At 52.6% G+C, this 15,957-nt stretch overlaps 1 protein-coding gene across 2 annotated transcripts in view; it reads right to left on the bottom strand.

The window, feature by feature from the left end:
- Positions 1-4,670: 4,670 nt before the first annotated feature.
- Positions 4,671-15,957, bottom strand: part of LOC308549016 (B2 bradykinin receptor-like) — a 43,168-nt gene continuing 31,881 nt past the window's right edge. The window contains exons 1-2 of one of the 2 annotated variants that reach the window (XM_081121246.1): positions 12,786-12,916; positions 4,671-6,219 (exon numbers count right to left, since the gene is read on the bottom strand). In XM_081121246.1, the coding sequence (XP_080977372.1) occupies positions 5,118-6,209 (1,092 nt within the window). In that variant the 5' untranslated portion in view covers positions 6,210-6,219; positions 12,786-12,916 and the 3' untranslated portion in view covers positions 4,671-5,117. Of the gene's footprint in view, positions 6,220-12,785; positions 12,917-15,957 lie in introns of those variants that run through there. The other variant, XM_081121245.1, reaches the window with a different exon arrangement.

Raw genomic sequence — 15,957 nt, 5'->3', positions numbered from 1 at the left:
CGGGGGTATCTAAAGGTGAAGCCCTTTGGGCTTCTCTGCCCACAATGCAGCCCCAGCCCCCTAACCCTGCACTCGGGGCTGGGAGCAGAATGAGGCGAGTGAGACCCTGGCCTTGGGTGCAAAGGCTGAGGAGGGGTGGACACGGGGGCCCATCAGTCATCAAGAGAAACCGTAAATTAATGCCGAGTTTTCAGAAAGTAAAGTTAATGTAGAAACACCCAGCAAAACAAAACAACTTTTTAAATAAAGACAGGCCCCGACCCTGAACCTCCATGCTCATCTCACTTGCCTCCCTCTGCTCCAGGCCCTGTTGGTTCTTGTTTTTACTTAGTGTTGATATTTGTTCATTACTCATGAATCTCAGTCTTCTCTTCCTTTGCTCACCCTTTCCCAATCCCCCCCCCCCCCCCCATAAAGGGGAAATGACCTTGGGAGAAGCCACCAGGCGTTGGCGGGGGCATTATTGTTTAACACCAGGGAATGAAGCCAAAATCAGTAGTGGTGAGTTGCTTTAAACTGATGTCACTCTCTGGACCCAAGGGGAGATTCTGCTGTAATGATGTCAGCAAACAATCACTGTGCGTGCAGCGCCTGCCTGGATGGCTGTGAGTGATTATCTGCTTGGCTAATTAATCATTCCAACTGTTGTTTGTGCCACCCTCCTGCTCCGCTGACATCTCCGCTGACATCTCCGGGTGTCCTGCCTCCAAGCCTCCCTTGGCTCATGCTTTCCTAGCCCCAGGGCCTCTCCCTGTCCCTCTAAGTTCAATCCTTCAAGGGCTGAAGGCCCACCACCTCCAAGAAGTCTCCGAAGACCACCAGCCTTTCCTGGAGGCTGCTGTTTATTTTTTTAATTTAATTTTTTTATCTTTATTGATTTCAGAGAGAGGAAGGGAGAGGGAGAGAGAGAGATAGAAACATCAAAGATGAGAGAGTCATTGATCGGCTGCCTCCTGCACGCCCCTGACTGGGGATTGAGCTGGCAACCCGGGCATGTGCCCAGACTGGCTCAGATCAGCTAAAATGTGGTTCTCAGCTGAGGGTGGGGGGTGACTTTGTTCCCAAAGAGCATTTGGTAGTGTCTGGAGACTTGGAAGCCATCGCTGGGGGGAGTGGTTGCTCCTGGCATCCAGTGGTGGAGACCAAGGGTGCTGCTGAACATCCCTCAGTGCCCAGGACCGCCCCGCCCCCCCCCAGCACAAAACTACCTGGCCCAAACGTGCATGGTGCCAAGGAACCCTGAATCCAAACTCATTAAGGTATCGCTAAGGGTTTGTGAGAACTGTCCCAGGAATCAGATTTGCATTTCACCACCAGGCTTGCCGTGATTTTGCCCCAGGGGTGACAGACGTTTGGATGGGCAGAACAATAGGACCAGGGGTTTGTTTTCCCACCTGAGTTCTGAACTAAATGGGGCAGGCAGAGGCCAGCAGATGGGGACCACGATGTCATCTGAGAAGGGCCAGGTTGGATGATGTCACTTGGGCTCAGGGGTGACCTCCGAGTCTCTGCCGATCTCTGGGCCTCAGTTTCCTCATCTGTAGAATTCAGGGGTTAAGCTTGAGAATATTTTCTTTTTTAAACTTTTTATTGGATTCACAGAGAGATCCCTTGTGCTCTTTACTCAGTTTCCCCCAGTGGTAACGTCTGGCATAAGTAGGGACAATATCACAACCGAGAGACCGACACTGCTATGTTTCAGATTTTACTCAGATGGCCCTAGTTCCACATGTGCTCATTTGGATCACATTTCGAGCCGCTTCCAGCGCGTAGGAGAAGACACCCCACCTGCTCCTCGTCAAGCCCGTGACTCATCTCCGGTGAACGAGAAACAGCCTGTGTCCGTGTCCATTGCAACACCCCGGAGTCTCCCCCGGGGACTTGGGAGGCTTAGTGCTCCTCACGCCCGTAACGGACAGGGTGGTGGGTGGCGGGGGGCAGCTGCGAGCTCGCGTGGTGGGCTGGAGGCAGGGAGTGGGTTGCAGAGGAAGCTTCACATCTCAGAGAGAAAGTGGGAGCCCACGTGGGCGCTGGCGCCAGGCTGCTGGACGGCTGCTCACTCTCCCCTCCGTGCCAGGTGTCAGCGCCACCAGGTGGGCCTGGGCCTGGACGCAGGTGTGACCTACTCCAGGTGAGCACGTCCACCAGGCCCATGGGGACTCGAGATACTAATTTTTCCCACAGCACCGAGCCTTTCAACCAAAGCAGGAGCCCCTCCCTCTGCAAATGAACACTAACCTTCCCAAGAGAAGGGCAACAGAACCCTCGCTGTGGGGTTTGCCGTTTCTCCCCTGCTGCCGAGCTGGGCTGTGCTCTGGTGCGTGTCCCGTAAATCAGATGTCTGGCTCATCAGAGACCCGGGTGACAGTCTGCTGGTGAACCGCAGGCCTCTGAGCAAGGTTCTGATTTCTCTTCTAGAATTCGGGTTGCTTGGCAACCTCGGGAAAGGATTTTTGTAAGCCACAAGTTTAATGCAGGGGCTGAGTTAGAAGGAAAGGAGGTGTATTTGGGTCAGTTCCCTTCCAACTCGCTCTACCTGCCTCATCTTCCGGCCTGTTCTTGCCACTTTGCTACAAGGCCACTGCTCACTGGATTTCTTCCCCGGGGACTTGGAAATTGCCTTGGTGCTGGAGGCAAGCAAGCTGGGTGACTCCAGTCACCGCCCCTGGGGAGGGGGTATGGCCAGTGAAGGGGGTTCCTGTCCTGTCGGCAGGGGCATAGCTACTCAACGCCCAATGATTGGTGCCCTGGGGGAGCCCCAGGAGGTCAATGGCAAGAGGACCAGGATGCTGTGTTCTCAGTGCCTGCAACAGTGCCTGGCCCAAAGTAGATGCTCAATGTCAGCTGAATGAATGACCAAATGAATGAATGCAGACTCAGCATTGCTAGAGCTTCCAACTATTCAAGGGAAGCCTAAAATCTAGATTCTTAGGTGGAATTTAAATATTGGTGCCCAACTCAAAAACATTTTTTCCAATACCATGAGGTCCAAGTTAAATGTGCACAGGCCGAAGCCTGCCTCTTGACCTACATCCAGGCCACCTGAACCATCTCTGCTCTCCAGGGAGCCTATGGGGCGGGAACACCCACCCAAAGGTGGTGACCAGGTGGCCCAGCCCCTGCCAGCCTCTCAGACCCCATCAGCAGGCTCCAGGAACACTGAATCTGGGTCTTTGCTGCTGTCCCTTGAGGACCGGCCCCTCCCACTCAGCAGTAGAGGCTGCTTGTTCCCCTTCCCCACCATTCCTTGGAGCCTGACCTTGGCACCCTGCCCATGGCTTTCTCCTCCCCAGGTCCCTCCAGCACCCTGCTTGCCTGCAGGGCGCCAGTGGACATCCCATTCCCTGCTTTTCCATTCCTTAACTGTCTCTCCTCCAACGACCTCCTTCCCTCTGTCCCGCCCACCCAACGCCATAGCCACACTTGGTCCTTGGCTCCGCCTTGGAGTGTTCCACCAAGACATTCTTACAGCCTCCTATTTTTCTTGCTCCATCACCTATGTGCTCCCACTATGCCTGTTTTTTAATCATATTAATGTCACTCTGCTTCCCTCACCTCCTAATGTTCATTTCCTCCCTTAATGCAGCCATTCCCCATAGTCTCACTGATACCCCCAAGAGCCTTGAGCTATGGCCATCCATCTGGCAAAGCCTCTTCTAAATCTGCCAAGGGCTGGACACAGTACCCCTCATGTACCCTGTGCAACGCTAAGCTGAATGGGATTTCACCTCCCTCGTTTTAGACGCTATACTCCTATTAATGTAGCCTGAGAGCCATCAGTGTGAACTGAGCAATCCACACACCAAATTCATGCCTCCTAGCTTCAGCCGGGCCCTCAAAGCCTCTTGGAACACCCCTGCTTTCCTCTCTGCCCTTGGCCATTGAAGGTCCTCCCAACATCTCCTTTCTCCTCAAACCTCAAATCCCGAATGACTACCTCATACGTCACCTTCTTTCATCCTCCCTCCTGGAGCTGAACCCACCTGCCCCTGGGTCTGGTTGGTTTCTTCTGCCTGGAGCACTTTTCAGCGCATATGTCTCTTTCTCTGGGAAACCTCTTTAACCATCCCCTCCCTGGCACCCAGGCAGGACGCCCCTTCTCTATTCTCAGGGCACCTTCTCTCACCCTGATGGTGACAGTCTCCTAGTTATTGTCCCTATTGCCACGAGCTGCTTTGAAGGCAGACTTGTAGGTTCACCACTGGGTCTCGCAGCAAGAAGGATGCTGATGTACTGAGTTCAATAAACATTTTTTTCACTCGTAGCCCACGCTTTTCTCGGTTATACCTCCACCAGCCCTTCCTCCCTCCCTCCCTCCTTCCACGAATTCAGATCTGCCCTTCGTAACACTCAGCTCAAGTTCACTCCCGTCACAACATCCCTTCTGACAACCCTAGAAGACACCCATTCCAGGTCCCTCCGAATGCTCAAGGTACGGGTCTGTGGCGTGCTCATGCGGCCTCTCATTTTATTTTTTATGCTGTAACTATTTACATCTAGGTAAGTTCTTGTGGGTAGGCTGTCTGGCTATAACATCTAGACAGAGATGATATAACTAGCAGTGAGTCCAGAAAATTTTGGATGGGCAAGTGGAAATGCAATAAGAGATTCTTACTGGAAACTTGTATTAGTTTCCCGTTGCCGTTGGAACAAATGATCACAAACCTGGTGCCTTAAAACAACATAAATTTATTATCTCATGTTTCTGGAGGCCGGACATCCAGGATCAGTCTCACTGGGCTGTCGTCGGGAAGTGGGCAGGGCTGGTTCCTTCCTCCCAGGCTGCAGGGGAAATCCATTCCCTTGCCCTTCCCGGCCTCTAGAGGGCGCCATCAGTCCTTGGCTCGTGGCCCCTTCCTTGCCTTACCCCAGCCTCTTGCTTCTGTTGCGACGTCGCCTCCTTTGACTCTCCTGCTTCCCTTTTATAAGGGCTTTTGTGATTACACCAATATTGGGGCCACCCCAATAATCCAGGACCATCTCCCCCTCTCAAGGCCTTTAGTTTAGTTGCATCCGCAGAGTGCCTGTTGCCATAAAAACACGCACAGGGGCTGGGGACTGCGGGCCTGGCGACCTCGGGGGCACGGCCAGCCTACTGCAATGTCAGAAACAGCGGGTCAGGAAGCCGGGGTTCTTGGCTCGCTGCTGTTGTAATTCCGCCAGAAGAGCTGGAGGATTTCTTTCCTACGAGACAAGGACACCGTCATAAGGCTTCTCGGGGTGCATTTCTTATAAAGCTCCCACACCCTGGTCCTGAAAAACCGGCCCACAAAGACGTAGATCACGGGGTTCAGGCAGCTGTTGATGAAAGCAAAGAAGTTGGCCCACTGCAGGCCCAGGTCGGTGAAATCCTCCCAGAAGCAGCCTCGGATGGCCCGCACCTGGAACAGAAACTCCAGGAAGGCAAAGAAGTGGTAGGGGGCCCAGCAGACCAGGAAGGCGGCCACGAGCGTGAGGATCAGCGCCGCGGTCTTGCCGTCCCCGGGGCCCCCGCAGCTTGTCCTCCTGACCTCCAGCCGCCGCCGCAGGGAGGCCAGGATGTGGAAGTTGAAGAAGACGATGGCGGCCAGCGGCAGGAGGAAGCCCAGCACGTTCAGCTCCACGATCCTCACGTAGTGCCAGGCCTCGTGCGGGAGCAGCAGCACGCAGGCCGACACGTTCAGCTCCGGGACGGCCCTGACGGAGCGGAGCAGGAACGTGGGCACGCTCAGCAGGCCCCCCAGGCCCCAGATGAGCGCGCAGGTGACCTGCGCCAGCCGCCGCCGCCGGTGCCGCCGGCTGGCCATGGGGTGCACCAGCGCGCAGTAGCGGTCCCGGCTCACGGCCACCACCAGGAAGATGCTGATGAACAGGTTGGCCTTGATCACCCCGTTGACGGCGCGGCAGAGCGCGGCCCCGAAAGGCCAGTTGAAGTGGTTCCGGATGTTGTGGGCCCAGAAGGGCAAGCCCAAGACGAAGACCAGGTCGGACGCGGCCAGGTTGGCCAGGTAGATCTCGGCCACGCTGAGCCGCCGCCGGGGCAGGAGGAGGACGGACAGGACGAAGAGGTTCCCCAGCAGGCCGCAGGCGCAGATGGCGGCGACGAAGGGGGGCAGCACCCTGTGCAGCAGGGCCCAGGCCTCCCCGGCATCGTCGCAGGACGTGGCGTTTGGAGGCACCGCCTGGCTCTGGTTGGAGGGCCGCAGCTCCAGGAGGGCCCGCGATGCCATCCGCAGGGACCTGCAATGAACAGCAAGCGTGTGGCTAACGCGGTTCTGGAAAATCAAGTGGCACCGACACCTGGCCGCACCCGTTCGTTTCCGCATTGTCCCCGGCTGCTTGTGTTCCAGCAGCGGAGCGGAGCGGCAGTGGCCGTGAGGCCTGTAGGGCTCAAAATATTTACCATCTGTTCCCGTAAGAGGAAAAGTTTGCCAAGTCCTGGTAGAAAGGAAAGGGCCAGGGCTTTGAAACCCAAGTCCAAATCCTGGCACAACCCTTGGTGTGGGTCACGTAGACCCACTGACTTTTCTTTTTAAAATCGGAGCTAATTGTATCCTGCTTGGCATGGTTGCTGGGCATAGAGGAAGCAATCAACAGAAGGTGGCGATTAGTCTTATTAACAACCACGTTATTAGTATTAACAGTCTAACAAGCATTTAATGAGCATCTACTTTGTGCTGGCACTTGGCCAGGTGCTAGAGACTCAGGGGACAGGACAGAGCAGTCCCCAGCCTGAAGGTGCTCACTGTCGGGAGAGATGCAGACATGCAGAGAGTCAATAACAATATAGCTGCTGAATAAATACATTAGAGGGGAGATGTGATCAGAGTCTAGATGTTTTTCGAAAGTAGCACCACCATGCTTTTTTTAAAAAATTTTATTATTGTTTAAAATATTACAGATGTCCCTTTTTCTCCCCAATGACGCGTTCCACCCCGTTCCTTCCCCCTCCCCAGTCCCTCTCCCCACCATTGTCCATGTCCTTGGGTTGTGTATATATGCACATAAATTCTTTGGTTACTCTCTCCCCCTCCACCCACCCGCCCTCCTCATCCCTCTGACATTCATCAGTCTCATCTAACCACCATGCTTTTCAATTGGCTATTGATTGGTTGTGAGAGGTGGAGGAGGTTTGGAGTCTGAGTTCATCAACTGAAATGGAGATGATGGAGTGAGATGGAGAGATTTCTTTTTGGGGGGTGGGATCAGGAATTCACTTTTGGACATGTCAGGGTTGAGATATCTGTTGGACATCTAGTGGGGAATCCAGGGGACGATCAGATATACAAGAGAGGTGGGTATTCAGAGACCAGCTCTGAGACAATGGTCCACAGGTGGGAACTGTCATCTCACGGATGCTATTTAAAGCCGCAGGACTTTAAAACCACCAAAAGATGGTTTAACAAAAATTTAAGTACTGAACTTCTGTTTCTCAAAGCAGCTGGTGATGAAGGCGTAACTTGCACAAAATGTTTGTTGATGTTTGCGTCACTATGGGGGCTGGAGGGATGTCACTGACCACTAGAAAGTCTAAACACAAAGCTGCTACTTCAGAAATTAGTGATTTAAAAAATATATATATGTCTTTATCGATTTCAGAGAGAGGAAGGGGGAGGGAGAGAGAGAGAGAAAGATCTATGATGAGAGAGTCATTGATCCACTGCCTCCTGCACAGCCCCTCGGGATTGAGCCTGAAACCCAGGCAGGTGCCCTGCCCAGGAATCGAACCATGATCTCCTGGATCCTAGGTCGATGCTCAACCACTGAGCCATGCGGGCCGGGCAGAAATTAGTGATTTTGAAGGCGCATGCCCCAGGAGGGACATTGACTGCACCCAGAGAGCGGCAGGAGATGCTGTTACAAGTCACCCCATGAAGCGTGACTTCTCACTTAGACCAAGAGACTGTTCTTTAAGGTAATTCAGCTCATTTTTGGTCCCAGCTCATCTCATGCACATATGACAAGGGAGATGCTGATCGAGTGCGTGTCAGCTCCATGAGAACGGCACAGACTGTGACACATGCCATTTTGGTGTCAGAATCCTCAGATTCTTCAAATAAAAATAATCGGTCAATTCTAATCGTGACCCAACTCTTTCATGGGTTCATGGAATCAAAGCAAAATCTCAGAAGTTCATTCTGGCGAAGCCAAATGTGGGCTCTCTGTGAACGCTGGTCTCGAGTTGGTTAAAATTGTTCACACTGGAGGTCACGTTGCTGTATTTTGCGATGACAACACGCATGCACGCTTTGGAGGGCATGGTGTCACCGTCACGAGGCCGCTGCTGTTAAAATAAGAGGCCGACGAAACACAAATGGATTTCGAACAGGTCACGCTGCACACGATTCGTAATTGCATACGAACAAGTTTCCACATCCCACCAACTGAAATGGAGGTTGCAGTTGACAAGAGGTGCAAAATTTTAAAGCATAGTACCGAACTGCAGACTTTTTGTGACGAAGTTGGCGAATTTGAAAAAAACCCAACAACTTAAGCCTGTGTTTTCCTTCTCGGCTGCCCATCACCAATGTTAGGAGATGCTGAGTATAAGTGCCCTAAAATGTTATAAAACTGTTTGTTAAACAGATCTCTAAATAGTTGCATTTTGTTCCAAATCAACTGGAAATCTTTAATCAAGATATTCAAAAATATAGGACCAGATCATCAGCTTTGAAAGATTTTAGCTGATTACAGTTAAACAAAGCTTTTATGTAGAAAATAAATTTTTTCTTTTTCTGAAAGAGCAAGGGAGAAAATTATCAAATTAAATGAGACCTCAAATGACACACAAAATTTAATTTTAAAATCCTGTAATAAAATCCTATAACGAACTTTGGAATATCTCCATTTGTAGAAAGAATTTTTTCAATGGGATAAACTCATACTCTACACAGGAAAGAGATGGAATTGAGACAGAGACAGTCTGATTTGTAGCATCTAAATTTGACGAAGCACTTAGAAATTATAAATAGCTATACTTGATTTGAAAAGTTTCACCTGGGAAATATACTTGCTGAAAAAAGAAACTCTGACCTAAGGTATAAAGGCCGCACCTGGGAACACACTTGGGCTGAAATATTTACATAATTCCACATGCAAAGAACTGGGCTTGAGGATTTCTTGTCAGAATTGGCCCAGAGCTTATCAGGTCCCTCAGCACCTTAATTAAATGTATTCTGGTCCAAGGAAAGAGTCAATGGAAGGTATTAGCTTAAACTTATTAACTGTAAAATTAGAAGAAAAAGACCTCAGCAATTATATGGAACAATTAAAAATAATAAAATCGCATTGAAAGAAAAATATGTTCTCCAGGAAAATGCCAGCGACACGTCGGAGTCAGGCACGAGCCCAAGAAACAATCACAGCTCACGGCTGTGTACCGAGAGCAGTTACTTTGCTTACGTCATTTCTAATTGTTCAGTTAATTAACATAAAGGTTTTCTTTTGCTTTAATATATGCGGATATATATGTTTTAGGTTTTTATTGATTTTTTTTTTGTAGAGAGAGAGGAAGGGGGGGAGAGAGAGAAATGTCTATGAGCTAAACATCAATCAGCCGCCTCCTGCACGCCCCCTACTGGGAATCGAGCCCACAGCCCGGGCATGTGTCCTGACCGGGAATCGAACCGGCGACCTCTTGGTGCATGGGCCGACACTCCACCACCGAGCCACACGGGCGGGGCTGGATGTATGTATTTTTAAAGACTTTTTTTTTTTTGAAAAAAGTTTTTGACTAAAACTACTTTATAACTCTATTACTATAATATAACCAATGTGTTGGTGTGTATATATATAAATAGCTAAATACATAACATTATTGAAAATAGTTTTTGACTTGAACTACGTTACAACTCCATCAGTATAATATAACCAACTTGTGCTTTACGACACCCAGTTTGTGGTCATTGGTGACGGCAGCCACAGGAAACAAAGACACCCAGCGCACCTGACTCCTCAGATGCCCGGGGGCACCCCGCAGCGCCCTGGCCCGCACACAGGCCTGCGAGCCCCTTCCTGAGGCTGCCACTGGGCTGCACGCCTTCCCTTGCGGTGCCCTCCTCGGCAGGTGCGGGGAGGCTGCGGGGTGAGGCCCTGGGGCCCAGGCCTGACCCCTGACACACCGGGGACGGATGTGCTGCGGGTCCAGGATCGAGCTGGGCTTTAGGTGAGGGATCCTGACAACACTCCTGGGAGGAGGCCTGGGTATCCTTATGCCCATTGCACCGATGAGCACACTGAGGTGAGGAGAAGTGCCCAGGTTCGCCTGGCAACACGGGCCAGTGCGTTCGTATGCAGCTCTTTTTTCTGGCCCAGCACAGGGTCCAGGTGCTATTCATACATCATGCTGTGACTATTAGGAGAATGGGCCTGGGGTCAGGGAACCTGGGCTTCAGTCCTGGGCCACCAAACTGTGTGATGCTGGGCAGGGCAGGTACCTCTGAGCCTCAGTTTCCTCATCTGTAAAGTGGTAATAAGGGTGCGTATTGCAGAGTCACGGTGAGGCTGGAGCGAGATCACGCATGTAAACCCCCTGGTAGGTTGTGAAACATCAAACCCAAGGCTTTGAGGGTGATCCCACCACAGCAATCACGATGACAGCTATAGTACTAGTAACAGTGACGGCAGAGGGTCCCGGTCCCTCTGAGGGAAGCAACCTCCCCTCCACGTGGTCTGCTCCTGACTATGGAACAGGCCAGGGATGACCCGGGACCCAGTGCACTAGGAAACTAAGACGCTGAATTCCAGAAGGCTGCCCGGCAGGCGGGGCTCAGCGGTTGAGCATTGACCTAGATCCGGGCAATCGGGGTTCGATTCCCGGTCAGGGCACATGCCCGGGTTGTGGGCTCCATCCCCAGTGGGGGGCATGCAGGAGGCAGCCGATCAATGACTCTCATCATTGATGTTTCTCTCTCTCTCTCTCTCCCTCTCCCTTCCTCTCTCTGAAATCGATAAAGATATATTAAAAAAAACACACACACAAAAAACCAGAAGGCTGGGTTCCAAGAGGGCCTGGTGCTTGGAGTTGTCATTTGCCTCCAGCCTTGGGGCTTTAAGCACCTGGAGTTTAAGAAGGGACCCCAAGAAAGGGAGGAGGATTCATGGGAGGCTGAGAGAGCCCAGGGACGTGGTCCCCTTTGCGCCTCTCCCTTTCCTTCTCCAGCTTTCCCTGAACACGCAGGGAGGGTGTCCGTATCCCCTCTGAAGCGGGGGTGCCTGGGCGGGAAAGGGTGGCTCTCGGTGGGCAGTGGAGGGGGCCTGGCTCCTGAGTCTTCCTAAGAGACCCCAAGGCCAGTGAGAGGCAGGCGCTGCTCAGGCCCCACCAGGCCAAAGGGCGAGCTGGGGTGCGGGGCTGAAGGGTCGGCAGAATACCGGCCTCCGGAGATGTCGCCACCCGAGCCCCCGGCACCTGTGAACCTGTTGGTACCTTATGTGGTGGCAGGGACTTTGCAGATGTGACTAAGTTACGGATCTCGAGATGGGGAGTTGACTCTGTGTTATGGGGTGAGCCTAACGGAATCGAAAGTGGAAGTGATTTCGTTTTTCCGCGTTAGAGGAGGGCGGGAGGGGCAGAGTCGGTGCCTCGGAAGGTGGAGGAAGGGGCCAGGAGCCAAGGAGCTCGGGCAGCCTCCGGAGGCTGGAGAAAGGAAGGGACGGGTTCTCCCTGAACCTTCCGGAAGGAGCACAGCCCTGTCAACGTCTTGACTTTCGCTCAGTGTGACTGATTTTGAACTTCTGCCCTCCGGAGCTGTCACGAACTGTGCGTCGTTTCAAGCCACTGAGTTTGTGCTAATTTGTTACGGCGGCAACAGGGGGCAAAGCTTCACCCTGCCCAGGAAATCGGGGACTGCAGCCTGAGCTCTGACCTCTGACCTCAGCTCCAGCCTGGTCGGTTCAACAGACACCGCCCTCCAGCCCGCGGGACCGGCTGTGTCCCCAGGCGCCCCAGCCACGGCGTCTGCTCCTACCAGCTGCCCTGCGTTTAATACAAAGTTGGCCAGAGAGGAGACATCTCCCTTCACCGGTTCTTAGTTCTAGCTCTCACATTTGCCTGGCACATAGTAGGTGTTCAGTAAACAGGAGCTATTGGTCTTATTAGTAATATTTGATCCTATTTGAAAAACTCCGAGGTGACACTGGGCAAGCCTACTGGAGACGACGCGTGTAATTTCTATGTGGTATTTTCCGAGTTCTGCACATTTTTAACATTGGCATGTGGCGCTCAGGACACAGCAGGACTTTCTTCAACAAATCAGCCCTTTTCAAATTAATTCCAGTGTCAACAGTGAGGCGATGATAAAGGCATTTGAGATATTAAGGAATAGCGATCTGGTCCCATAATAACAGGCCATTTTCAAGCAACAAATAACCCAGCCAGTGTTGGCCGTATGAAATATTGTAAGCGATCCTGGGGAGACCAGTCTGATTTTGATAAATCAGGATTTGTAGGTGGTAACTGGCCAGCGTCCACGCGGGGCTCTGAGGGCTGTGTTCAGGCCCCACGCCCATGACCTGGACAGAAAGAGCCTTTGGAACCTCCACGCCCGTTCCAACGCTCTCCTTCCCCCGTCTCCTGGCAAAGCAGCTAAAACCCAAAATAGGCACGGAATACAAGTGTCTTAAATTGATTTAGAATTATGTTTGTTTTGGTTTTTTGTTTTTTTAAAAAAAAATATACACTTACAGAAAGCTAAAAATTCTGCCAATATTTAGTTGAAAAAGGAAGATTTTTTTCTCTCTCTAAGAGACACGGGTCTCCGCTTACATTTTACTCTTGTAAGAGAAAAGAAAGATGGTCATTTACTTACTTGGGAAGAAATGAACGCTCTCCCGACCTCGGCTGGGTTTTCTGGTGGCGGCAGCGGCCCTCGGAGGTGTTTTCTGTTCTGGGAAGCGCTTGGAGATGGGGTGGCCTTTCTTACATAACCTCTGCTCCAGTGATGTCATGGGAGGGATGGCCGAAAAGTGAGTCTTCCGGACGGGGGAGCAAGCTGTGGTTTTGTAAGAAAAACTGCTTTGCGCTTTGGGGCGAGAGATGATTCAGTGGCCATCTCCCTCCTCACCTCGCTGACATCCTGGGGGGGCCGGCACGATCCGGCCCCAGAAAGGCACATTGGCCAGTGTGCTCTCAGAGCACATTTTGGCACAGGGAATATAGTCAATGATATTGTAATAACCATGTATGGTGTTAGCTGGGTGCTACACTACTCGGGGTGATCGCTTGGTCAGGCAGATAAATGTCTAATCCCTACATTGTACACCTGTACCACTGTGTGCCAATTGTAACTGAAAAACAAAGTTTTAAAACTTTACAAAAAAATTTAAAAAGGCAAAAAAAAAGAAAACAAACCCAAACCACACCATACGTTGGCACCTCTGAGAGCCTCAGGCATCTGCAGATGCCTAGTGATGGCTTCGCCCCGAGAGCCTGGGGCTCTGCAGCAGCTTCCATGGGAGCTGACTCGAGTGTCCCCGTTTGGATTTTGGTCATGAGGGATCTGTGGCCAGGAATCCATCAGTGCCGACCCCGTTAAACAAACGGGGAGCCAGGACAAGGCTGACTCACGCCCTGGCCTGGGTTGAGCGAGATCAGAGGCACTTTCTCCCTAAGCCTCCCTGGCAGCTCTGCGGTCCACTCCCGAGCTGGGTCTGCGTCCGTCAAGCTGAACCACGCAAGGCCTCATGTCCAGACAGTGGGAAATTTCTGGCTCTCTTGGGGAGTCAGGCCTCAGATCCTTCAACGGAACCCGCTTGCCTTCTGTCTTTGCTCCTAAAGAGTACACACAGGACAAATCCACACCAGGGATTCCGGAGAGGTGGTGCCCCAAATCTCAGCCCCCAGCCCCCACTCCTGCACCCTGGGCCCCCCTGCACCCTGGCCCTGCCTCGTGGAAGCTCGATTTGCACCTGTTGGTGTCACCACGAACCTAACCTGTCTGGAGCAGAACATGTCCCTTTGCCCTCAGACTCTGGCCTTCTCAGGGTGTTTCCCTTCTCTGACCCCTCAGTGCAGACAGATTGTACTTTTGGATTTGCTAGCAGTTTTCTCTTGTGTCTGGACATCATAAAATTGTGGAAGCAGCCTGGAGAGTATTATGCTAAGCGAAATAAGCCAGTCAGAGAAAAACAAGTATCACACAATCTCACTTATCTGTGGAACCTAATGAACAAAATAAACTGAGAAACAAAACAGATCCAGAGGTACAGAAGCATGGATCAGGCTGAGGGATCTCAGAGGGAAGGGGGTGGGTGGTGGGAAGAGATCAGCCAGAGAACCTGTATGTACAAAGGCACTGCCCGTGGGCACAGAATAGTGTGGGGCAGGCCTTGCGGGGCGGGCAGGGTGGAGAGGGATCAGTGGGGGGAACGGGAAGGCGCCTGTAATACTCTCAACAATAAAGATGAATTAAAAAAATATTGTGGAAGCGGGAAAGCAAGAACCCCTCAAGGATCAGTAGCAGATGTGTGACTTACGGAGGAAACTAGGCTTTAACTGTGGAAGGTCCCTTCAAGTTCAGGAGAGAGCTGGGCCTTTTGTGGTCACGCAGAGGTTAGGCGACGGCCTGCCATTCTTTTGGGTAGATTTTAACCAGAGAGAGGTTCCGAATCCCAGGATTTCCTCATCAGCGCTGCAGATTGGGGTCTTGCCAGGGGTTGGCTTCCCTCCCTTCGATGTGAATTTACACCAGACAGTTTCTGGGAAGCGCTGCTCTTCGGTGGTGTCTTCCAGCCCCAGCTCGGGTTCACTTGCAGAGACCAGGAGACAGGCTCTGAGGGGACACGGGTGGGGGGTGGGGATGGGGAGTGGGGGGGGCTGTGCCTCTCTCTCCGGGAGGACAGCCTGTGAGGAGCATCGGACTGCCCCAGGCAGGGTCCCATGGGCCAGATGGTTGCTGCCCCCGGGCCACTCATGAGGGCTGAGTAGGCCGGCCTTGGGGAAGTGACTCTGTGGCAACTGTGCCCAGGCCATGGGCGCCCCGCCCGTGGGTGGAATGGAAAGTAACCGAGATGAGTAAGTGCGTGGGTGCTCTCACTGTTGCTCACGGGGATGGGAAATGGGAAGCAGACCTTGGTCAGGGGGGCCTGGGAGCCTGCATCCTGGGGACTGAGGGCTGGGTGAGGGAACCCCGAGTCCGTAAGAGACAACAGCCCCCTATAATGTGGAGAAGATGGGAGGAGGCCGAGAGCGATCGAAGTCCCCTGGGCCCTGGGGACTTGGGTAGAGTGTGTGAGGAGGACACTGTAGCCCGGAGACGGCCCCTAAGGCACGAAGGGGTGACTGGGGGGGGACCCAGGGCTACCAGCTTGGCCCAGTGGGGGGGAGGCCTACCTTCCCTGGGATTGTTCTTAGTGCTGAAGCAGGGGGACTCGGGAAGCCTGGATTCCCCAGGTACAGCTGGCCTTGGACCGAGCTCCATGCATGTTCAAGGGAAGGTGAGCTGGAGTTTGAAGGACTTGGGGACACAAAGGTCACAGTCCCCATGGTGACATACAGGGTCACTTTTCATTCCTCCAGCTGCTAAGCCTGCAGTCAGTCTCCTCCCCTTTCTAGTCACATCTGGCAAGTTCTTCACGATGACAGACTCCAGCATAATCCATTCAGCGCATCCTGCAAGGAGCACCCGCGTGCTGAGTGTCCTCAAGTTTGTCACTAGTCCTTCCGGCAAGCGATGTCCCTGTGACTGTCTCCACTTGCTGCTGAAGGAAAGAGGAGCCCCGCGGGCCGTTTCTCTCCAGGGAGAAGGCAACGGTCTAGCGTTGGTCCCGCCAGTGCCCTTTCACCTCTGCTCGCCCCCTCCTTGCCCTCAGGTTCTGGGCTCTCATGCGGTGAGCACGTCTGCAACAGGGGGCTCCAGCCCATCTCCTTGCTTCCTGACGTTTCCCTTCAGTCCCTCCTTGTGCTAGGTGAATATTCCAGAAGCACCTGGATGTTGTGCCTTCACAGGACAATGGCTCACTCCTTGGAATTGAGACTCATCC

The sequence above is a fragment of the Miniopterus schreibersii genome (assembly GCF_964146895.1).
Source record: "Miniopterus schreibersii genome assembly, chromosome: 1".
In the NCBI taxonomy this organism is placed as follows: Eukaryota; Metazoa; Chordata; class Mammalia; order Chiroptera; family Miniopteridae; genus Miniopterus; species Miniopterus schreibersii.
Note: the sequence above shows the minus strand (reverse complement) of the source record. Positions and strands in the feature narration are given on the sequence as shown.